Below are 25,230 nucleotides of genomic sequence, written 5' to 3'. Positions count from 1 at the left end.
TGGATGTGGAAAAACCTGCATCCAATTAGCAATAGTGTGAACCCAGCCAATTTGTTTGACGCTCTGAATCATGCAAAAAAAAAAAAAATTAAAAAATCAGGAAGAGGGCAAATACTTTTTCACAGCACTGAATGTCAGCTTTTGCTGACATGAACTGGCAACATGGGCAAAGTGAGGAGGTTTTCTCGAGAGGCTACCACCCTCTTACTGATGCTTAACGCTCCCGATGCTCCTACTCCAGTGTTTCTCATCCCCTTTGCAAGCTTTGCATTGGAGCTTACACATAGTGATGTTCTCTCCTTATGTGCAAACGTGTTTTGTGATATATGGGCTCTTCAGCACTGCCAGGATCACACTGTAATGATTCTGACATCACTCAGACCCCCTTTCACACGGCCAGCGGTTTTCAGGCGCTACAGTACTAAAAAATAGCAGCTGAAATAAGCGGCTCCATTCCCGAGGGCTTTCACACTGGAGCGGTGCACTGGCAGGGCGTCACAAAAAGTCCTGCCAGCAGCTTCTTTGGAGTGGTGAACTCACCCCTCCTCCACTGCTGCTCCTCATTGAAATCAATGGGGCAGCGCTGCAATACCGGCCGGCATTTTGCCGGCGGATGTAACCTCTTTTTGATCGCTAGCAGGGGGGTTAAAACCGGCCCGCTAGCAGCCGAATAGTGCCGCTAAAACATCTGTAAAGACGCCCCCCCGCGGCTCGGTGTGAAAGCCGTCTCACTCTTGTGCAAAAATCACATATAACACAAGTATATTTTTTTAGCTTTAATTCTTTTTTTTTTACTAGTATTAAAGTGGTTGTAAACCCTTTCATACATCCAGTGAAGCGACGGGCCTCAGGGGATACACAGAGATTATATATAAAATCATACAATCAGTGCTGTATTGTAATTGATAAACATAAATGACATAGGAAATACTTTGATAATTTTTGTATTTATTTATATGATTTCATAGATCTCTGAGCCCTCCTGTACTGATTTGTATTGTAAGTGTAATGTCTGCCCTCATGTTGTTAAGCGCTGCGCAAACTGTTGGCGCTATATAAATCCTGTATAATAATAATATACCATTTATTGTTATCAATTGCAATACAGCACTGCACGTCTGATTTTATATATGCATCTCAAGGCTTAGTATCACAAGCTTTATCTGTGCTAGCAGCTTTTATTTTTTTTTTGTAGGAGACACTCCTGAGTGCAGAAATATGTATATATTTGTTTTTGATACACAAAGATTGAACAAATCCTCCTACATTAGTTACACTTGGTGCTTCCAGGTGCAAAGGGGTTTGGGATCTAATGATGTACCATACCGCACAAGTAAGGGCTGAGTGTAGGGAATGGACACCCCGACTTTACACAATTTCAAAAGGGAAAGGATGTCAATATCAGTTTGTGTGTTGGAGCTCCACTCCCGTCTCCTTCGTCCCCTTGGAGTTGGCACAACCTCTCAGAAATTACTCAGATAACAGTGGAACGTAGCAGTAGAGCTGCACAATTAATCGTTAAAAAATTGAGATCACGATTCAACTCTCCTCACAATCTTAAAAACTCTACGGTATGTAACATGTACAGTGTTCTCTGCTTGCTTCTGACAGCTGACCAAAAAATATAAAAAAAATCCAGGCAGCCTGCCAAGTTTATCACAACATCACAGATAAAAAGAGAAACATTGTAACATGTAGTTCTTTATATTAAAGGGATGAACTTTGGTCTGTAAATGAGGTCAGTTTAACCACTTAAAGACTAAACCTATTTACGTTAAAAATATGTATTTGCTAGAGAGCTACTCAGAACCCCCAAATGTTATTTATTTATACATACATACACACACACACACACACACACACACACACACACACACACACACAGTGGGGATGGAAAGTATTCAGATCCCCTTAAATTTTTCACTTTGTTATATTGCAGCCATTTGCTAAAATCATTTAAGTTCATTTTTTTTCTTCCATTAATGTACACACAGCATCCCGTATTGACAGAATTGTTGAAATTTTTGCAGATTTATTAAAAAAGAAAAAACTGAAATATCACACGGTCCTAAGTTTTCAGACCCTTTGCTCAGTATTGATCTAATACAGCCATGAGTCTTTTTGGGAAAGATGCAACAAGTTTTTCACACCTGGATTTGGGGATCCTCTGCCATTCCTCCTTGCAGAGCCTCTCCAGTTCTGTCAGGTTGGATGGTAAACGTTAGTGGACAGCCATTTTAAGGTCTCTCCAGAGATGCTCAATTGGGTTTAAGTCAGGGCTCTGGCTGGGCCATTCAAGAACAGTGACGGAGTTGTTGTGAAGCCATTACTTCATTATTTTAGCTGTGTGCTTAGGGTGATTGTCTTGTTGGAAGGTAAACCTTCGGCCCAGTCTGAGGTCCTGAGCACTCTGGAGGTTTTCGTCCAGGATATCCCTGTACTTGGCCCCATTCATCTTTCCCTCGATTGCAATCAGTCGTCCTGTCCCTGCAGCTGAAAAACACCCCAACAGCATGATGCTACCACCACCATGCTTCACTGTTGGGACTGTATTGGACAGGTGATGAGCAGTGCCTGGTTTTCTCCACACACACGGCTTAGAATTAAGGCCAAAAAGTTCTATCTTGGTCTCATCAGACCAGAGAATCTTATTTCTCACCATCTTGGAGTCCTTCAGGTGTTTTTTTTTAACAAACTCCATGCGGGCTTTCATGTGTCTGGCACTGATGAGAGGCTTCCGTCTGGCCACTCTGCCATAAAGCCCCGACTGGTGGAGGGCTGCAATGATGGTTAACTTACTACAACTGTCTCCCATCTCCCGACTGCATCTCTGGAGCTCATCCACAGTGATCTTTGGGTTCTTCTTTACCTCTCTCACCAAAGCTCTTCTCCACCCGATAGCTCAGTTTGGCCAGACAGCCAGCTCTAGGAAGGGTTCTGGTTGTCACAAACATCTTCCATTTAAGGATTATGGAGGCCACTGTGCTCTTAGGAACCTTAAGTGCAGCAGAATTATTTTTATTTTTTGTAACCATGGCCAGATCTGTGCCTTGCCACAATACTCTCTCTGAGCTCTTCAGGCAATTCCTTTGCCCTTGTGATTCTCATTTGCTCTGACATGCACTGTGAGCTGTAAGGTCTTATATAGACAGATGTGTGGTTTTCCTAATCAAGTCCAATCAGTATAATCAAGCACAGCTGGACTCGAATGAAGGTGTAAAACCATCTCAAGGATGATCAGAAGAAATGAACAGCACCTGAGTTAAATAGATGAGTGTCACAGCAAAGGTTCAGAATACTTAGGACCATGTGATGTCAGTTTTTCTTTTTTTAATAAATCTGCAAAAATGTTAACAATTCTGTGTTTTCCTGTCAATATGGGGTGCTGTGTGTACATTGATTTTGGGGGGGAAATTAACTTAAATGATTATAGCAAATGGCTGCAATAGAAAAGGAGTGAAAAATTTAAGGGGGTCTGAATACTTTCCGACACGTGTGTGTATTTTTTTACTTACCGTATATACTCGAGTATAAGCCGAGATTTTCAGCCTCTTTTTTAGGCTGAAAGTGCCCCCCTCGGCTTATACTCGAGTCACCGCCGTCTGCCTACCCGATCAGCGTGTCGAGCAGACAGACGGCGGCCATTCCCCTATTCAAAAGCCGCGCCTCCCTGTCTGTGATAGGCGGAACACTCAATTTCCCAGCAGTCAGTGGTCCGCCTATCACGGACATCCGCTCATCCTCATACTACGGACGAGGATGAGAGGATGTCCGTGATAGGCGGAACACAGACTGCTGGGAAATTGAGTGTTCCGCCTATCACAGACGGAGGCGCGGCTTTTGAACAAGGGAATGGCCGCCGTCTGTCACAGACGAGAAGAGGTGTGGCGATCCTGGCATGGCCGCCGTATATGCAGAAACACACAGGTGGGCTGGACACACAGGTGGGCTGGACACACAGGTGGGCTGGACACACAGGTGGGCTGGACACAGTGATGGGCAGGCATGTCTCACCCCCGGCTTATACACGAGTCAATACGTTTTCCCATTTTTGTGGTAAATTAGGGGCCTCAGCTTATATTCGGATCGACCTATACTCGAGTATATACGGTATTTATATTAAAATGGTGGTTGTTGCAATATTTTATATCACACTGTATTTGTGCAACAGTCTTTCAAACGCATTTTTTGGGGAAAAAATACACGTTAATGAATTAGGAAAAAAAAAACAAAAAACTAAACAGTAAAAGTAAGCCTTTTTTGTATAATGAGAATCATGATTTTTTACTCCAAGCAAAAAAAAATAAAAGTCGTAGTTCTCATTTTAGACAGAAACATGCAGCTCTGTATAGCAGCAGACAGAAGTCATACTCAGAGCTTTGGATTAAGACAAGTACACACTATAGAAGGATAAGCTTTGTTCATTTTTATGACATTAGAGGTTCACCTGATTTATTAAGTGTACACTGCATCTTAGTGCAATGGCTGCTTTAAAAAATGTATTCATATTATTGCAGATTCAAGTAACCCAGCCTTTCCGATAGCAGCAGAAATCCTGGACCAAACTTCCCTAAAATCCCCCGGAATGCACACAAAGGAAACATACAATGGCAGTTAGTAACTTAGCAGCACTCATGTTTTATTCCAGAAGTTTGAGCGGAGGGAGGGAGGCCCTTGTCGCGGAGACTGATGGGAGTAGTGGTAATCCTCGAACCAGACAGGACTGTGTGGTGGGATTGTTCAGGAGAGACAAACAAGTGCAGAAATATACAGACGAATGCCCACCACCTTGTGTGAAAACCAGACTTAAAAAGGGAGGGAAAGAGGTGAGCCAGCATACAAAATAGGACTGCGTAAAAGTGCCTCCATAGCATTAATTCATAAAAAAAAAAAAAAAAAAAAAATATATATAAAATAAATTTATAAAAAAAAAAAAAAAAAAGACAGAATGTGGCTGGGTGCTCTTGGTCCCTTTTTAGAAAAAGTGAAGCAGACATTTTACCTATCAGGCATCTAATGCCTTATCCAGCTCGCTAGTATTTAGCAAATTTACAGGTTGCTCCTTTGGCAAGCTCAAAAGTTCAAATAAAACGATAATTTTTTAAAGATTCTCCAGGGACAATTTTAGTATTAGTATGCCGGTGGGAAAGCCAGAGGCATGCGATAGTGGTGACGCAGAGGTTTTTTTGAGGACTGTGTTGGGACCCTTCCATAGGCAAGCAGCCTCTATATATCCTAGAAAGCCACAACACAGTCCCCAAAAACTTGTCCGACTTCGTAAAGCACGCCGTGGCATTCTTTTGAGATCCAGATTGCCATTATGAGAAGCTATCCATGCAAAAATCGAAACTGAAATTGTAGGTGGAGAACTTTAGAAAAAAAAAAAAAGTGTGTAAGCTGCCATTGTTGATCTCTTGAAAATGCTAGTTGCCTTAGAACGAGAACGCAACCGATGAAATCAGCATTGCCGGTCCGCATTCTTGCTTCAAAAGCACCTGAAATCAATGCAACAGCCAAGAAACTAGCATTTTCAGAAGTGAGGATCAGCAAAGCGACAGCGTTCGTATTTCTGTCTTTACAGGTTAACTTTTAGAATATGATTCACAGAATGGCTGCCCATCTGTAGGTGGAAGGTCAAGCTGAACAGAAGCGACTACACATTGTGACATACACGGATACCTAGACAAAATCCTAGCTGGCACTGGTGTGTGTGTGCTGGTTATGTAGACAAGTCTCTGCAGTGACTGGGAAGGAGGGGAAATGGGGATTTGGGGGGGGGGGTTGCTGGATTTGGGTTTTAAAAGTATTCGGGGTGAAAGAAAACAGATGGGAGGAAGAGGGTGTTGGTGGTCTTTGTCTATCAAGCTAGTCCCATTTCCTCTAGCACGCTGCGCGGTGACTCATCCTCCTGCAGAGAAAAGAGAGAGAGAGCAGGGGTCAGACGAGAGAGGAAAATACATTGCAGCACATTACAGAACGCAGTGGGCTTTAATAGCTTGACACAAAGAGCAGCGATGTGCAGTAACCCATAGCAACCAGATGTTCGCTTTTTCTAGCCAAAAACGCTTCTAAACTGCTGAAATTTGATTTCCGATAGCTCGCTGCTGATGACTCTAAACCATTTCTCCTTTTGTACAATAAAAGAAACCCATTTAATGTATGAATGAGAACACTTTCAAAAATGCCTTTGTTCCCCTCATTTCCAGCTGAACTCTGAAAATAAGATTTTGTACTCACCGTAAAAATCCTTTTCTTGGAATAAACTAAGGGACACAAACTGTCACGGGTGTACTGTCACCTACATGATAATTGGACAATGGGCAACAAAACAACTATAGACCGGCCTCGGATAAACACCCCCTCCTACCAGCAAGCCTCACTTTGTAGCAAAGAGCATGATCATAACCATGTGTCCCTAAATGGACTCAAAGAAAACATTTAAAATTTTTCTTATTTTTTACAGCGAATACAAACGTCTTACTTTCTTTTTTGTCCATTGGGAAACACAGGAAGTCATTGACTGTCGAGATGTCCAAAAGCTAAATGAGGGGTGGAAAACAGCAAAAACAAAACCACAACAGGACCACTAAAAATGGAAAAAACTGGGGACTACCTGCAGCTTAAAGCAGAAGAAAACCCATTCCTTTAATCGTTTAAGACTGGGTTCACACTGCTGCGGTGTACGAGATCGGATGTGATTCGCACCGCACTGCAAATCACATGCGATCTCTGTGCGATGCGATTTCAGCCAAACAGATAGTATGGCTGCATTCGCATTGCATCCGGCCCAAACTCGTACAGGACCCTTTTGGATTTGGAGGCGTCATTAACTTTTCACTGACACTCCCTGCAGTTTCGCATAGGGCAGTGAGAAATGCCGCCGGGGGGCATGCGATGCGGGAACCCGCAGTAGATTCGCAGCGTTCCCGCATCGCTGCAGTGTGAACCCAGCCTTTAAAAAAAAAAAAAAACAGCATTCTGGGCATGCTGGAACCATAACTGTCACATTGGTTGTGTCAAACCATCCAATGGCAGACATCATAACACATGTGCATCATTTTGGCAGCTGAAAGTTAAACAGAAACCAAGATGGCAGCTTCCATGGCTGAAAATTGGAGGGTTTGACTCCACTTTAAAATTGCTAAGAACCTTATGCCTGAAACTAAAATCAGATGAGGACAGAACATCCACCTGGTAGAAGTTGGAAAATGCTTGAAGAGGACATGCACAAGTCGCAGCCTTGCAGCTCTGGGAAGCAGTAGCCTGATGCTGAAGAGTTGGATATGCACTAACAGATCTAGTAGAACGTGCTTAACAGGAATGGGTGGAATCCTTCTTTAAGACTATAAGTTTGGATAATGTTTTGTTAGAGCAACTCAAAAATTGTGGGATGAGAGTCTGGGTTAAATTTAAGGAGAAAATCCAGAATAACAGAATCAGTCTTTCTGAAGGAAGCAGTGTCTTAGAGATAAACTCACAACCCCAACTACAACCAGTGGGAGAGGCACATCTCCTTCTGATAAACTGGTGAAGGCAAGAGAGATGGAATCACGGTGTTAACGGTTGAAGCTACATTAGGTAGAAAGTACGTTCTGGGCCTCAACATCACCTTGTCCTTGTGCAACATCAGAAAGGTTTTTTTTGCGGGATAAGAATGTCAGGTCAAAACACTCACCTTGCAGAGGTGATGGCTGCAAGAAACACCAACTTATGGGTATATCTCCGATTGGTTCAAAAGGAGGTTTTTGAAGTACAGAGAGAACCAAATTCATATCCCATGGAGCAACAGAACGATGAACAGGGCCACAATGAACAAAAATTCTGATCAAGTAAAGAAAGATCAATGATTTTTGTGACAAGATAGCAAAAGAATAAGGGCCGGTTCACACTGCGGGCAATGTGAGGCGACACGACTTGCCTCGCCTCGATCTGACAAGTCGCCCCCGTTCTGTACAATGGAACCGTTCTGAGAGGAGCGACTCGAGTCGCTCCGACTCAGAAAAAAGGTTCCTGTACTACTTTTGGGCGACCTCGGGGCGACTTGCATTGACTTCTATACAGAAGTCATTTGCAAATCGCCGCTGAGGTCGCGGCGAGGCAAGTCGGTGTCGCCTCGCATCGCCCGCAGTGTGAAGCGGCCCTAATAGCGTTGAGGGCCAAATGCTTGTCCAACCTCAGCTGTAAGGCAAGGATTCTTCCCACTGAAAATGTCCTGGGGTAAAAGCCTCACAGCAGTGTGCCTTTCATGCACTGCTATCGAACTTGCAAGAAGTAAACTTTCTAGTTTTTAGCATTGTTGGGATAACCAATTCAGAGATGCTCCTGTCTCTCAGAACCCGGGGTTCAACAGCCACGTCGTTAAAGCCAGCAATTATGAAGTAGCATGGAGGGGAAAAAAAAAAAAAGTCCTTGAGAAAGAAGATCAGGATTCTTATCAGGGTGGAGTGCCACATCTGCCTGGGTCAAATCAGTGCTATAAGAATAACCGGAATGCTCTCCATAGTTTACTGGTCTACCTGGAGACAAATCTGGCCAAATTATAGTTGAACCTGGAGTAATGAAGGCACACAGCCAACTTCTTCACATATAATAACACAGGTACTGAACAACTCAGGTTGTTGGGACCAGCTGAGGAAGTCTCCTTCTGACTGTCCATGCATGCGATTTCAAATGGCAGAAATGGCTGGAAAGTAAAGTTCTGCTCAGAAAAGATCAGTTTCTTGATGGGCTTCGATGGCGGCTAACGTAGACAACTGCTATGGCATCGTTTGACTGAATCTTATTAGGAAGATACTCCAGACAGGCAAGTCAGTGCTGTAGGGACAGAGATCCCTGCAACATCCAAATTCCCTACAATGACAGAGTGCCCAGGACTCTTCTGGCACAACATGCTTGCATATGTTATGAGGATCTTGCACAATGCAGAAAGAAAGTACTTTCAAATCCAGAGCCAGATCTGAGCCACCAGGCATGTGACAACCAGTTCCCCCTTGCCAGATGAATTGATCCAGTGCTAGTCAGTTCCAGTGCTGATCTCACAAACTGAAAATGCAGAGGACCCATAGCAAAACGTAAGAAACCACTGGTGTGAAGGTAAAATGGGAACATGAAGGTATATGTCCTTGATGTCCACAGAGTCAACCATCTCCCTGGTTAAGGGAGGCATTCAGAGACAGACTTTCGAAGTCCTTTGGATTTGGAATGGTGAGTATTTTAGTGAATAAAATAAGTATTTGATCCCCAAGCAAAACATGACTTATTACTTGGTGGAGAAACGCTTGTTGGCAAATACAGAGGTAAGACATTTCTTGTAGTTGGTGGCCAGGTTTTCACACATCTCAGGAGGGATTTTGGTCCACTCTTTACAGATCTTCTGAAAATCCTTAAGCTTTCTTGGTGGTCTCTTGGCAAACTCTAAGTTTCAGCTCCCTTCATACATTTTCTATAGCATTAAGGTCTGGAGACTGGCTAGGCCACGCCATGACCTTATTCTGCATCTTCATGAGCCACTCCTTTGTTGCCTTGGCGGTATGTTTTGGGCCATTCATTTCATGCTGGAAGACCCATCCATGACCCATCTTCAGTGTTCTGGGTGGGGGAAGAAGGTTCTTATCAAAGATTTGGCCCCTCAATGCGGCAAAGTCGGCCTATACCTTTAGTAGAGAAATAGCCCCAAAGCATAATCTTTCCACCTCCGTGCTTGACTGTAGGGATAGTGTTCTTAGGATAATAGCATTTTTCTTCCTCCAAAAACAGTAAGTCGAGTTAATGCCAAAGAGCTCAATTTTGGTCTCATCTCACCACAGCACTTTCTCCCAATCTCTCTGAACCATTTAGATGTTCATTGGCAAACTTCAGACAGGCCTGTACATGTGCCTTCTTGAGGGGGACCTTGAAGGCGCTGCAGGATTTCGATCCATGGCGGCGTATTGTGTTACCAATGGTTTGTTTGATGACTGTGGTCCCAACTGCCTTGAGATCATTCACATGCCCCTCCCATATAGTCCTGGGCGGATACATCACTTTTCTCATGATCGTCCTCACGCCATGAGGCAAAATCTTGTATGTAGCTCCAGACTGAGGCAATCAATGGTTATTTTGTATTTCTTCCATTTACGAATAATCACTCCAACAGTTGTCTCCTCTTCAAGCTGCTTGCTGATGGTCTTGTAGCCCATTTCAGACTCGTGCAGGTCTACAATCTTGTCCCGGATGTCCTCTGACAGCTGGATAGACCCATGTACTGTCAAATCTTGGGTGAGAACCCGCTTTCCTCAGCCAGGGCATTGAAAATGGGTTGTGGATGGATATTCCAGCATGTCAATGACCCAAAACACACGGTCAAGGCAACAAAGGAGTGGCTCAAGAAGCAGCACATTAAGGTCCTGGAGTGGCCTAGTCAGTCTCCAGACCTTAATGCCATAGAAAATATGTGGAGGGATCTGAAGGTTTGGGTTACCAAACATCAGCCTCTAAACCTTAATGACTCGGAGAGGATCTGCAGAGGAGTGGCACACAAAAAAATAATAATAATTGCTCCTGAGATGTGTACAAACCTGGTCACCAACTACAAGAAACGTCTGACCTCTGTGATTGCCAACAAGGGTTTTGACATCAAGTACCAAGTCATGTTTTGTGAAGGGGTCAAATACTTATTTCACTTATTAAAGTGCAAAGCAATTTTTAAAACTTTTTAGAAATTCGTTTTTCTGGATTTTCTTTTTTTTTTTATTCGGTCTCTCACTGTTAAAATAAAACCTACCATTAAAATTACACATTGATCATTTACTTGTCAGTGGGCAAACATACAAAATCAGCAGCGGATCAAATACTTTTTTTCTCCCTTAGAGCTTACAATCTAGACATATGGGTGTTAAAGAGGGAGTAAACCCAGTTTAAAAAACACACTTACATTCGCGGTCATCAACCCTGTCCTCAGGGTCCACTAACAGGCCAGGTTTGCAAGATAACTGAAATACATGACAGGTGATATCATTTGCTGCTCAGTGATTGCAGTATTCTAGTCTGCATCTCCCGAAAGGTAACACATAAAACCTGCCCTGTTAGTGGGCCCTGAGGACATGGTTGATGACCACTGGTGTAAACAAGATGTAACAGTTGAACTTATCCTTTAAAGTGGTTGTAAACCCCTTTTTGTTGACATTTGCCTAAAAAGCAAGCCTAGAATAAGACTTACCTATAGGTAGTGGAAATATCTCCTAAAATGTGCGCCGTTTAGGAGATAATTCAGTTGTAGTGCGCCAGTGTCGTCATCGGTGCATGCGCTGTGAATAAACGGACCACCATGCCGTTTCCTCCCCCAGCGTGTGCTGCGCAGGAGTGATGTCACGCAACTCTGACCAGTCACAGAGCTGGAGTCTGTGGCCCCGGTAGGAAGAGGGGCGAAGACGGACGCAGCCTGCTCAGGGGACAGCGTGGGCTTTGTTTGCAGGTAAGTGTCGTATAAACGGGCTAGTATGCGATGCATACTACTAGCCCATTATGCTTTTCATTGGCAGGCCTTGCAGGGAGCAAAAGAGGCAGCAAAACCCATCGGGGTTTACTTCCTCTAAAGTTTAGAGCATAGGTCCACTTTACAAGAAGCCTGTGAGAATAAAAAGTGGAAGGCACCATTGCCATTAGCAATTCCTGGATTGTCTGCCCTATTCTGCCTTTACTATACCATCTGCCGATGGCTGATCAGGACCACGGCCCCAGAGCCTTCACCTTTAATGAGAGTAGTTCCTGTGTCCCAATGTTTTTCTTTAAGACCACCACAGCAATAAAAAAAAACATGAACTTAATACAAAGGTTTTCTCTTTCTTCCTCCTTGTTGAGTGCAGATAGGTAAATTTTCACATTAACATTTCATCGCTTTTGCCAGGTGCTTTTATTACCCCAAATTCTCAGAACAGCTATAATCTCTGCTCTCCCCCCCCCCCCCGCATACAATTCAGCCCCCCTCCTTCCCTCCATTCTGCCTTCTCATTACTCTCCCTTGTTACTTTGGCGCCTACCACCCATTCATCATTTCATTCAACCACTTTCTCCGTATCATTGAACTTCACAGTGTGCACCTGATCCCCCCTCCTCCTCCACCTTCCCCAAATCTGTGCCCCCCTCCGCTCAGACAGCCATAATCTCCCCGCCACACACACACACGCGTGCGCTCCACCCCCCCCCCCCCCCTCACCGCCCCCCTGCTCCAGTGTGGAAATTTCTTGTGATGAAAGTGAGTGGGTGGGAGTCACTGAGCTGTGACAGGACAAGAGATGTGTGATTCATCCACTGCAGAGAAAAGGAGGAGGGAGCAGGGGAGACACAAAGAGAATGGAAAGGAAAAGAAAAAACAGCCAACTGAACAGCTGAGCAGAGAGACTAATGGAGGCCGAGGACGTGAGCAGAGAGAGAGAGAACTCAGAAAACTTGTCACCTCTTGTAACATGTCTGACTGCTCGATCGCTTTCAGCACACTCTTTTTCGATGTGTCTTGGATTTCGCCCCCCATCAGGAACTCGTCCAGGATAAAGTAGGCCTTCTCAAAGTTAAAGATGATATCCAACTCGCACACCTGTAGGAAGGGTGGGGTACAAAAGGTTAGAGGTTGATAAAAAAAAGGAGCGTTTCCAAAGGCAGCACAGCACTAGTAATAAAAAAATAAAAAAAGAGAAGTTCGGGATTTAATAAAAACAAAAGCATCCATACTCCTCTAGTAACAATCCAATGTTGCATCTGTCCCCTGCCGCCTCTAACACTGAGAACTGAGCGATCAAAGACTGCTGATCGCACAGTCATTGGTCTTCAGTGATCAGAGAGTGGTGACCGTCAGTCCCCGGCTCTCTGCTCTGCCCCTCCAGTGCTCACTGGATTGTGAGGCTGTGCAGGTAGTGGGATCGGCTAGAGGTGTGTCCCAGCGGCATAACCAGCTGCTGCTCAGGTAGCTAGGTGGATCCCGACACTAAAGTTGGGTTCCCTCAAGAGCAGCCTTTCTCATCCTTTTCAACACAGAGGAACCCTTGAAAAAGTTCCAGTCTCGGGGAACCCCTGCTAAAAATTAGAAATTTACAACTCATGCTACATTAGTGTGATGGTCAGTGGGAAGAATTCTTTCCTTACAAATAGCTAAAAAGATCAATGGTGTCGGTGGAAACTTATCTGAAAGGGAGAAATGGCCCAATGCTGAAGGAACCCCTAGCAACCTCTGGAGGAACCCTAGGGTTCCACGGAACCCCGGTTGAGAATCACTGCTCCAGAGCCTGGACTGGCTGTGTGAAGTCAGCCGACATTTGACTTTAGCCCGCCGTCAGCTGAATACGAGTAAGGAGTGCGCAAAACAGAGTGTCTAAGAGGGCTTTCACACTGCACCGCCCATAGCATCAGCGGTAAAATGTCACTATATTTAGCGGCATTTTACCGTCTGATTTGCAGCGCATTTTGGCCGCGAGCGGGATGCTTTTACCCCCACTAGCGGCCGAGAAAGGGTTAAAACCACCCACAATAGCAGCGTTTTGCCGGCAGTATTGCAGTGCTGCCCCATTGATTTCAATGGGGAGCAGCGGGGGAGGAGCGGTAAACACACCGCTCCCTCACCGCTCCAAAGAAGCTGCTGGCAGGAAGTCCTGCCAGTGCACTGCTCCAGTGCGAAAGCCCTCAGGCTTTCACACTGGAAAAAATGGTGCAGCAGTATGAGGGCGGTTTGCAGGCGCTATTTCTAACGCTATAGTACCTGCAAAAACACCCTTGGTGTGAAAGGGGTCTAAGTAACAATGCATAAAATCCACTGAAAAGGCCAATGAGTTCTGCCCATTAGGCATTAATCATGGCCCTAACAGCCTAAACATGTTAACCTTTTCAGTGGATTTTATGCCTTGTTCCTTTGGCAATATCCCCAAACAAATATTTATTTCTAAGGAGCAATGCATAAACTTCACCTATTAGGGATTAAGCAAGGCCTAACTGCCGAAACCCGTTGACATTTTCAGTGGATTTTAGTTCCTTAAAAAAAAAAAAAAAACACAACAATTAAGATTTGTTTGGGAATATTACTAAAGGAACAATGCACACAATCCACAGAAAAGGCCAATGTGTTTCGGCTATTCGCCCATAATTAAAGCCTAATGGACGAAACGCGTTGGAATTTTCAGCAAATTTTGCTCATTGTTCCTTAGGGATAAATATTTGTTTGCAGATATTACCAAAGTGCCGGCTTTTCATCATGACACGGTCTTACTAGAGCCTGCAGCGGCTGTCAGCCTGGTTTTACTTATGAAGAGGTTTAGTGAAAGGGAGGTAGCAGTAAAGTGCTTTTTTTTTTTTTCCCCATAAGCAATGACAGCCACAGAAGTGCCAGAAAGGCAGGTATAAGGTGGATGGGTTCCTGTAAATTCTAGTTGGCCTTGACCGCTTATGATTGGTGGTGAGCAGCGACAGCTTCCTGGGGGGATAGTTCAGGTGCGTCTTGATCCTAGTCTGCATTACACCAAAGCTCATCCCAACTCACCACCCATAAACATTGCAGACAATACCAGCTACAGATACATTGTTGCCCCAATCACCTTTGTACCTTTCTCATCTATCCAAACTCAGGAACTACTTTAACTACTTGCTTACTGGGCACTTAAACCCCCTTCCTGCCCAGACCAAATGTTCAGCTTTCAGTGCTGTCACTCTTTGAATGACAATTGCGCGGTCATGCTACAGTCTACCCAAAATTACATTTTTATTATTTTTTTTCACACATAGGGTTTTCTTTTGGTGGTATTTAATTGCTGCTGGGTTTTTTATTTTGTGGTAAAAAAAAAAAAAAAAAAAAAAAAAAAGCACCGAAAGTTCTGAAAAATATATATATTACACATATCACATATTAATAAATAAAAAAAAAAAAAATAAAAAAAAAAAAAGTTTCATAGTTTGTTATAAAATTTTGAAAACAGGCAATTTTTCTCCTTCACTAATGTGCACTGATGAGGCGGCGCTAATGGGCGACGACAAGGCGGCGCTAGTGGGCGACGACAAGGCGGCGCTAATGGGCGACGACAAGGCGGCGCTAATGGGCGACGACAAGGCGGCGCTAATGGGCGACGACAAGGCGGCGCTAATAGGTGGCACTGGTAGGTGACACTGATAGGCAGCACTGGTGGGCATTGACGGATGGAACTGGTGGGTACTGATAGGTGACACTGGTAGCGGACACTGGTGGGTACAGAAAATGCAGCCGCGGCTTTCTGTGTGAGGGACCAATGTCCCTCTGACAGAAGCCGGTGATCGGCTCTTTTCCCCCTCCAACTGATAGCGCAAGGAAAGAAAAAAAAAAAACAGATTACCGAGCTTCTGTTTACATCTCGTGATCAGCCCTCATTGGCTGACAGCTGATCACGTGGTAAGGGACGTTTAAGGCCCACGCTGCAGCCGTCTTTCGGCTATAATGCGGGCGGAAAGTATCTAAAGGAACAAGAGAAATACAAAATTTCAACTGATAACACAGAACCATGAAACATAGCATAATTGGACCTTTCTGTAATGTATGCATCGGCATGAAAATGGTCCCAACGTGTCACAAGATACGGCAACAAAGTACCACCTGTGAAAATGAAAATCTGTCCTTGAGCTCCAGTCAGTGACTTCTCCTAGGCTGAGATGATGTCACGAGTCTGCCACCGGCAGGAGGAAACATGACGTCATTTCCCCCTCCCCAGTCTTTACTTAGACACTACAAGGTAACTTTGTAGAAAGTCACAAGGTGACAGGCTGCAGCTGGGGCTGAGAAGTGCGAGACGTGTAAACATAGCCAGAGATTGCACAGACACCAGCTACATGTCCGAGTCCGTATCTCAATTTAGAAGTACATGCTGACCGGGAATGATGCCCGAACAAAGATGGCTTGGTCATCATGGACGGGAAAGCAGATAAACGGCATTATTGGAGAGTGTACTGTGATCTCTGGGAGAGTAAATACACGTTACATTCAAGTATTATATCCACCACCCAAAAAAAGTCAATTGTAGCAGCGTGCATTGCACCGGGCCGTGGCACAGCCCCATTTATTTGAATGGGTTGCATTCTGTGGAGGTACTGCCCGCCAAAAACGGAAACAGCATGCTTACAACCCCCTCTGTTGGCTGTGATGGGTAAAACCGCAGCTCAACCTATTTATTTATTTTTTTACTGACCCTTGGCTGCAAGTCCGAATGAGCCCTCTAAGCCCTTGTACACACAGTCGGACATTCAGACAACCAAATCTGACAGATTTTTCTCCGACAGATTTTTGTCCAAAACTGTTGCATACACACAGTCGGACAAAGTTGTCAGAAAATCCGATCGTACGTAACGTGATGACGTTATTTCGTTAGGACGGGACTATGTTCAGGTAAGTAGCCAATAGCTTTGGTCTAGGAATTTGATCTGAGCATGCGTGGCACTTTGTCCGATTGGAATTCTCTACACATGATTGGAGTAAGTCCGATCGGATCATGTTGGGAAAATGTTATAGCCCAGTTGGAAAACTTGGTCCGTCGGATACTCCGACGGAAACAGTCGGATGGAGCCCACACACTGTCGGATTATCCGACAACACGGTCCTATCAGACCTTGTCCATCGGAATGTCCGACCGTGTGTACAAGGGCTTAGGGTCTAGGCAGCCATGTGCGTTAACGGCTACACTCGATTGTCAAAAGTAATGGGACACCTGCATTTACATGAACTTTAATGACATCCCGGTCTTAGTCCGTAGGGTTCAGTATTGAGTTGGCCCACCCTTTGCAGCTATAACAACTTCCACTCTTCTGGGAAGACTGTCCCACAAGGTTTAGGAGTGTCTATGGGAATGTTTGACCATTCTTCCAGAAGAGAATTTGTGAGGTCAGGCACCGATGTTGGTTTAGAAGGCATGGCTCATAGTCTCTGCCAAATTCTATCGGGTTGAGGTCAGGATTCTGTACAGGCCACTCAAGTTCCTCCACCCCAGACTCGCTCATTCATGTCTTTATGGACCTTGATTTGTGCTCTGGTGCGCAGTCATGTTGGAACAAGAAGGGGCCATCCCCAAACTGTTCCCACAAAGTTGGGAGCATGAATTTGTCCAAAATGTCTTGGTATGACGACGCCTTAAGAGTTCCCTTCACTGGAACTAAGGGGCAAAGCCCAACTCCTGAAAAACTACCCCACACCAAATGATTTGGAGAAGTGGTCCAATACTTTTGGTAATATATAGCGTGGCTGAGCAAGTCTGAGGTGGAGGAAGTTGACGGGACATGTTGGAACTGTTCCCACAAAGTTGGGAGCATAAAATTGTCCAAAATGTCTTGATAAACAACCCCACACCATAACCCCCCCCCTCCACCAAATGATTTGTACCAGTGCACAGAGCAAGGTCCATAAAGACATGGATGAGGAAGCTCGGGGTGGAGGAACTTGACCTCAACCCGATAGAACACCTTTGGGATGAGTGGAGACCTACTAGCCAGGCCTTCTCTCAAACATCAGTGCCTGACCTCAAACGTGCTTCTGGAAGAATGGTCAAACATTCCCATACCTTGTGGACAGCCTTCCCCGAAGCGTTGAAGCTGTTATAGCTGCAAAGGGTGGGCCAACTCGATATTGAATCCTACGGACTAAGACTGGGATGCCATTAAAGTTCCTGTGCGTGTAAATGCAGGTGTATACCAATACTTTTGACAATATAGTATATCTGAATGCACTAGATGGCAGAGGAGATGCCTCCATCAAGGCCACTTAGCCTGGATGGAGGAATCTACTGAGAATCTGTCATTCAGCTCGCAGGCTGAACAGGAGAACACAAAAATAAAGGAACATTATGAGGACCCAGGACAAAGGTAAACGGCACCGTATTGAAGAGGACGGCACAATGAGTGGCAAACAGCGGCACGGGGAGAACGGAGAGCGAGTTGTCAAGCACGATGGAGGGATTCAAGGACAAGCTGCAGAAATCTGCTGGCGGATGTATAAAAAAAGACTAGGCGTTTTAAATCGCCACCTTCACTACAAAGAGCCCTTCTTAAACACCTGTGTATTATAAGATAAGTGGACTAATCCCTTCTGACCCCTTCCCCTAACCTGACCTAAAAGCCATCACTTCACTGGAGTGCATGTACACAGGAAGTGCCTGCAAGAGGTTGCAGGAGATCAGCAGCACTAAGGATGACAAACTTGTATTAAAACATATTTTGGTCTTTTACTTCAGCAAAACCTTGGATCTTTGCAAGCTGCTCACCCAGCTATTTCTTGCGAGTTCGCGTATAGTTACGCTTTTCTACCCTTTCCTTAATGCAAATCGGCTGGCTGATTAAAAATAAATGCACACCCTGTGCGGCCAATACCTTTCACAGAGTTTTAGGCGTATCAAAACTCAACAGGACAACACTCACTGGCCACTTTATTAGTTACACCTTGCTAGTATCGGGTTGGACCTCCCAGAACTGCATTCATTCTTCATGGCATAGGTCCAACAAAGGTGTTGGAAACATTCCTCACAGATTATAGTCCATAGTGACATCACACAATTGCTGCACATCCATGATGCCAATCTCCCATTCCACCACATCTCAAAGGTGCTCTATTGGATGGAGATCTTGTGACTTTGGGAGGCCATTGGAGGACAGTGACCTCATTGTCCAGTGGTGAGATGACTGGAGCTTTGTGACATGGTGCATTATCCTGCTGGAAGGAGCCATCAGAAGATGGGGACACTGTAGTCATAAAGGGATGGACATGGTCATCAACAATACTCAGGGAGGCCGCGGCATTTAAACGATGCGCAATTGGTACTAAGGGGCCCAAAGTGTGCCAAGAAAATACCCCCCCACACCATTACATCACCACCACCAGTCTGAACTGATACAAGGCAGGGTGGATCCATGCTTTCACATTGTTTACACCAAATTCTGACCCCACCATCTGAATGTTGCAGCCAAAATCAAGACTCAGACCAGGTAACGTTTTTTCCAGTCTTCCACTGACCGATTTTGGCGAGCCTGTGTGAATTGTAGCCTCAGTTTCCTGTTCTTAGCTGAAAGGAGTGGCACCTGGTGTGGTATTTTGCTGCTGTAGCCCATCGGCTTCAAGGTTCGATGTGTTGTGCACTCAGAGATGGTTTTCTGGGTGAAACGAGTGGTTATTTGAGTTACTCTTGCCTATCATCTCAAACCAGTCTGCCCATTCTCCTCTGACATCAATATAGGATTTTCCTCCACACAAATGCCGCTCGCTGGATATTTTCCTCTTTTTCGGACCGTTCTCTGTAAACCTAAGAGATGGTTGTGTGTGAAAATCCCAGCTGATCAGCAGTTTTTGAAATACTCAGACCAGCCCGTCTGGCACCAACAACCATGCCACATTCAAAGTCATTTAAATCCCCTTTCTTCCTCATTCTGATGCTCGGATTGAACTTGGTCGTCTTCACCGTATCTTGATGCCTAAATGCATTGAGTTGCTGGCATGCGATTGGCTGATTAGCAATTTGTGTTGTCTAGCAAGAGGAGATCCAGGCTCGTTCAGAAAAAAAAAAAAAATTATGCAAAAGTCAGCAGCTACAAATACTGTAGCTGCTGACTTTTAGTATAAAGGACACTTACCTTGTCCAGGGATCCAGCACTGTCCTCACCCGAGCCGATTAGTCAATCAGATTCAGGTGCAGGCGTTGGCATCTTAACTAAGGGAAACAGGAAGTGAAGCCTTGCAGCTTCACAGCCAGTTTCCTATTGAGCATGCACAAGTCTCGATGTGCCTTGTGAATGGCCCCCGTAGTCTTCTGGGACCTGTGAAGACTGCGGAGCAAGGAGGAGGGCTGAACTTCAATCTGAGCCGAAAGTGGGAGAAGAGATCTGTCAGAACCAGGTCCCTGCTCCTTCCTCCTCCCAAAAAGTTGTAAATGTAGCAGTAGAGGGGGGGGGGGGGCGGGCATGGGGAGCTTCAATCCCCTTTGAAGGAGTCAGTATATATACACTCTTTTTTAAAGCCGAAGTACTCCTTTCAATAAAAAAAAAAAAGCTCTGCACTGAGCGATCAAAGACTGCTGATCTCTCAACATTCTGTAAGCAGGAACCCGGGAACTGTCAGTCTCCAGCTCTCTGCTCTGCCCTACCATGCTTACTGGAGCGCTGGGCTGTGGAGGGGGGCGGGTGGGGGCTGAGCCAGCCTGTGGTCCATGCTCCTGGGTGGATCCCGACCATATGATCGGGATCTTTTCAGAGCCTTGACTGGCTCTGTGATTTATAGGAGAACCAAGACCAAAATACACTATATTGTCAAAGGTATTGGGACGCCTGCCTTTACACACACACAAACTTTAAGGACATCCCAGTCTTAGTCCGTAGGGTTCATTATGGAGTTGGCCCACCCTTTGCAGCTATAACAGCTTCACCTCTTCTGGGAAGGCTGTCCACAAGGTTTAGGAGTGTGTCTATGGGAATGTTTGACCATTCTTCTAGAAGTGCTGGACGAGAAGGTCTGGCTCGCAGTCTCCGCTCTAATTCATCCCAAAGGTGTTCTATCGGGTTGAGGTCAGGACAAAATGTATTTTGCTGACACCTTAAGAGTTCCCCAATTAATTAAGGGGCCAAGCTCAACCCCTGAAAAACAACCCCATACCATAAGCTCCCCTCCACCAAAAGATTTGGACCACTGCACAAAAGGTACATAAAGACATGGATGAGCGAGTCTGGGGTGGAGAAACTTGACTGGCCTGCACTCAACTCGATAGAACACCTTTGGGATGAATTAGAGCGGAGACTGCAAGCCAGGCCTTCTCGTCCAACATCAGTGCGTGACCTCACAAATGCTCTTCTGGAAGAATGGCCAAACATTCCCATAGACACACTCCTAAACCTTGTGGTCGGGTCTTCCCAGAAGAGTTGAAGCTGTTATAGCTGCAAAGGGTGGGCCAACTCAATATTGAACCCTATGGACTAAGACTGGGGTGCCATTAAAGTTAGTATGCCCCAATACGTTTGACAATATAGTGTACCTTTGGCTGTACTTATCCTTTAAGGTTTTACTCGATCTTCCCTCATTACTCGAATAGGTTTATTCAGCAGGTGACAGGTTGACTTTACCAAGAAACATCCACCCAATCCTCCAGCTGATGAGAGCACCGGTGGCCGTGTTCACACAAAGCCGAGTATGCTGCATTTAGTCATCTAGATGGCTCTTTCCACAAAGCAAGCAGGAAGGATGGCTGCAGGCGCTGATCAAAGGGTGACTGAGAAGCACCGCGAGGGGAAAGCATTAAGAAAGGATGACAAGGGTACAACAGGTTTGCTGAAATGTACATTAAAAAACAAGAGGCATAGGAACATGTCACCGCTTCTAACAAACACTCCTCTTGTTGTCTGTCTGTGACATGAAACACAGGAGTGCTCACAGAGAATTCCTATCTCCATTATCACTACACTACGCAATCTTCTTGTGTAAAAATAACAGTGGGGTTGGGGGGGGGGGGTTGGGGGGGCTTACAGGCACTGATACATCTCCTACAATCTCCCATCCCTCCTTCTGGTACAGCTAGTGCAAAATATTCAGTGTCTGGATTTAGGGGAGAACGTGACCTTCTCCCATGTGCCAGTCATGGGGGGGGGGGGGGGGGTGTTTGACCTTCTCCCATGTGCCAGTCATGGGGGGGGGGGCTTGACCTTCTCCCATGTGCCAGTCATGGGGGGGGGGGGCTTGACCTTCTCCCATGTGCCAGTCATGGGGGGGGGGGCTTGACCTTCTCCCATGTGCCAGTCATGGGGGGGGGGGGGGGCTTGACCTTCTCCCATGTGCCAATCATGGGGGGGGGGGCTTGACCTTCTCCCATGTGCCAGTCATGGGGGGGGGCTTGACCTTCTCCCATGTGCCAGTCATGGGGGGGGGGGCTTGACCTTCTCCCATGTGCCAGTCATGGGGGGGGGGGCTTGACCTTCTCCCATGTGCCAGTCATGGGGGGGGGGCTTGACCTTCTCCCATGTGCCAGTCATGGGGGGGGGGGGGGGGGGGCTTGACCTTCTCCCATGTGCCAGTCATGGGGGGGGCTTGACCTTCTCCCATGTGCCAGTCATGGGGGGGGGGGCTTGACCTTCTCCCATGTGCCAGTCATGGGGGGGGGGGGGGGCTTGACCTTCTCCCATGTGCCAGTCATGGGGGGAGGGGGGGGGGCTTGACCTTCTCCCATGTGCCAGTCATGGGGGGGGGGGGGGCTTGACCTTCTCCCATGTGCCAGTCATGGGGGGAGGGGGGGGGGCTTGACCTTCTCCCATGTGCCAGTCATGGGGGGAGGGGGGGGGGCTTGACCTTCTCCCATGTGCCAGTCATGGGGGGAGGGGGGGGCTTGACCTTCTCCCATGTGCCAGTCATGGGGGGAGGGGGGGCTTGACCTTCTCCCATGTGCCAGTCATGGGGGGAGGGGGGGCTTGACCTTCTCCCATGTGCCAGTCATGGGGGGAGGGGGGGCTTGACCTTCTCCCATGTGCCAGTCATGGGGAGGGGGGGGGCTTGACCTTCTCCCATGTGCCAGTCATGGGGAGGGGGGGCTTGACCTTCTCCCATGTGCCAGTCATGGGGAGGGGGGGCTTGACCTTCTCCCATGTGCCAGTCATGGGGGGGGGCTTGACCTTCTCCCATGTGCCAGTCATGGGGGGGGGGGCTTGACCTTCTCCCATGTGCCAGTCATGGGGGGGGGGCTTGACCTTCTCCCATGTGCCAGTCATGGGGGGGGGGGGGGGGCTTGACCTTCTCCCATGTGCCAGTCATGGGGGGGGGGGGCTTGACCTTCTCCCATGTGCCAGTCATGGGGGGGGGGCTTGACCTTCTCCCATGTGCCAGTCATGGGGGGGGGGGGGGGCTTGACCTTCTCCCATGTGCCAGTCATGGGGGTGGGGGGGGCTTGACCTTCTCCCATGTGCCAGTCATGGGGGTGGGGGGGGCTTGACCTTCTCCCATGTGCCAGTCATGGGGGTGGGGGGGGCTTGACCTTCTCCCATGTGCCAGTCATGGGGGTGGGGGGGGCTTGACCTTCTCCCATGTGCCAGTCATGGGGGTGGGGGGGGCTTGACCTTCTCCCATGTGCCAGTCATGGGGGGGGGGGCTTGACCTTCTCCCATGTGCCAGTCATGGGGGGGGGGTTGACCTTCTCCCATGTGCCAGTCATGCCCTTCTCCCATGTGCCAGTCATGGGGGGGGGGGGCTTGACCTTCTCCCATGTGCCAGTCATGGGGGGGGGGGGCTTGACCTTCTCCCATGTGCCAGTCATGGGGGGGGGGGGCTTGACCTTCTCCCATGTGCCAGTCATGGGGGGGGGGCTTGACCTTCTCCCATGTGCCAGTCATGGGGGGGGGGCTTGACCTTCTCCCATGTGCCAGTCATGGGGGGGGGGCTTGACCTTCTCCCATGTGCCAGTCATGGGGGGGGGCTTGACCTTCTCCCATGTGCCAGTCATGGGGGGGGGGCTTGACCTACTCCCATGTGCCAGTCATGGGGGGGGGGCTTGACCTTCTTCCATGTGCCAGTTATGGGGGGGGGGGGGGGGAGGCTTGACCTTCTCCCATGTGCCAGTTATTGGGGGGGGGGGGGGGGGGAGCTTGACCTTCTCCCATGTGCCAGTTATGGGGGGAGAACGTGACCTTCTCCCATATGGTAATGCTGGAATCTAGCAGGCATTACCCCACTGCTAGCAGCCGAGAAAGTGTTAAAACCACAGCAAAGTGCTGCTACAGCAGCGCTATGCCAGGGGTATAGCTGCGCTTCCCCACTGATTTCAATGGGCAGGATGCTGCTAGCAGGACTTTTTTTTAGCGTCCTGCCAGCGCACCGCTTTAGTGTGAAAGCCCTTAGGGCTTTCACATTGGAGACACAGCAGCGGCTCTTTCAGGGCGCCTTGCAAGCGCTATTTTTAGTGCTGTAGCGCCTGGAAAGCGCCCCAGTGTGAAAGGGGTCTTAAAGCGGATGATGTCACTGTTTCTTCTAGGCTCAAACACATTTTGACCACCAGGTATTTTGTTTTGGTGGTGACTACTATGGAGGAAGGAGCTTTGGGGGAGCACTGATGAGGAGGATATTACTAGTTGGATGGGCTTTCAGTGAATGGAACAAGTGAACAGTGTGTCTTTAAAGCAGGGCTCTCAAACTGGTAGCCCTCCAGCTGTTGTGAAACTACAAGTCCCATGAAGCATTGCAAGGCTGACAGTTACAAACATGATTCCCACAGGCAGGGGCACAATTGGACCTGTAGTTTCGAAACAGCTGGAGGGCCGCCAGCTTGAGACCCCTGCTTTAAAGGGACAAATAGATTTTACTTACCTTTTCCGCCTCTGATGAATACAATCTTCACTTTCTTGCAAAGATAGAGGTGCTCCTAGGATCTTAAAGTGGAGGTCCACCCTAAAGTGGACCTTCCGCTCATTGGAATCCTCCCCCCACTCTGGCGCCACAATTGGCATCTTTCAGGGGGGAGGGGGGTGCAGGTACCTGTACAGTACAGGTATCTGCACCCACTTCCGGGATAGCTCTCTGCGGAAAGGGGCGTAGATTCTGCAGAATCCTGCCCCCTTTCCGAAAGTCCCCCGCTGCCTGCTGGGAAACACACAGATCCCAGAGGCAGCGGGGTCCATCCTTATTGCGCAGCGCAACTCGCGCATGCGCAGTAGGGAACCGGGAAATGAAGCCGAAAGGCTCCACTTCCTGATTCCCATACCCAAGATGGCGGCGGCAGCACCCGAGAGACGATCGAGAGATCAGCTTCGGGTTCCGACATCGCGGGCGCGCTGGGCGGGTAAGTGTCCTTATTTTAAGTCAGCAGCTGCAGTATTTGTAGCTGCTGGCTTTTAAAAAAAAAAAAAAAAAAAAAAAAAAAAAACGGCAGACTCCTGCTTTAAGTTTCTGACACTTCCTAGTGTGTCAGATGGCTGCATTTCTCTGCTGTGGTTCTTCCTTCCCACCAAGTAACCAGCATGTCCCTCCAGAGGTGTAGGGACACAGAAGTGACGTAGGAGACGGCAAGTAATACCACCATGTGCAAATGGAAGATGCAGTCATCTGAGATACCTGAAAGTGTAAAATGCTGAAGATCCTTCTTGCTCCGCATTAAAGTGAAGACTAAAGCACACGCACCCTAATGATACTCTTTAACCACTTGCTTACTGGGCACTTAAACACCCTTCCTGCCCAGACCAATTTTCAGCTTTTGGTGCTCTCACACTTTGAATGACAATTACTCAGTCATGCAACACTGTACCCAAATG

General features: G+C 47.1%; 1 protein-coding gene across 1 annotated transcript in view; it reads right to left on the bottom strand.

Moving 5' to 3' along the window:
• Positions 1 to 4,608: 4,608 nt before the first annotated feature.
• LOC143961293 (AP-1 complex subunit sigma-1A) overlaps positions 4,609 to 25,230 on the bottom strand; it is a 41,479-nt gene continuing 20,857 nt past the window's right edge. The window contains exons 3-4 of the mRNA XM_077470545.1: positions 12,434 to 12,571; positions 4,609 to 5,908 (exon numbers count right to left, since the gene is read on the bottom strand). Coding sequence (XP_077326671.1) covers positions 5,861 to 5,908; positions 12,434 to 12,571 — 186 coding nt within the window. The 3' untranslated portion in view covers positions 4,609 to 5,860. The remainder of the gene's footprint in view (positions 5,909 to 12,433; positions 12,572 to 25,230) is intronic.

Source organism: Lithobates pipiens, unplaced genomic scaffold, assembly GCF_037356315.1.
Source record: "Lithobates pipiens isolate NorthernLeopardFrog02 unplaced genomic scaffold, aLitPip1_a1.2 Scaffold_8, whole genome shotgun sequence".
NCBI classification, from domain to species: Eukaryota; Metazoa; Chordata; class Amphibia; order Anura; family Ranidae; genus Lithobates; species Lithobates pipiens.
This window is presented reverse-complemented; position numbering and strand designations above follow the sequence as displayed.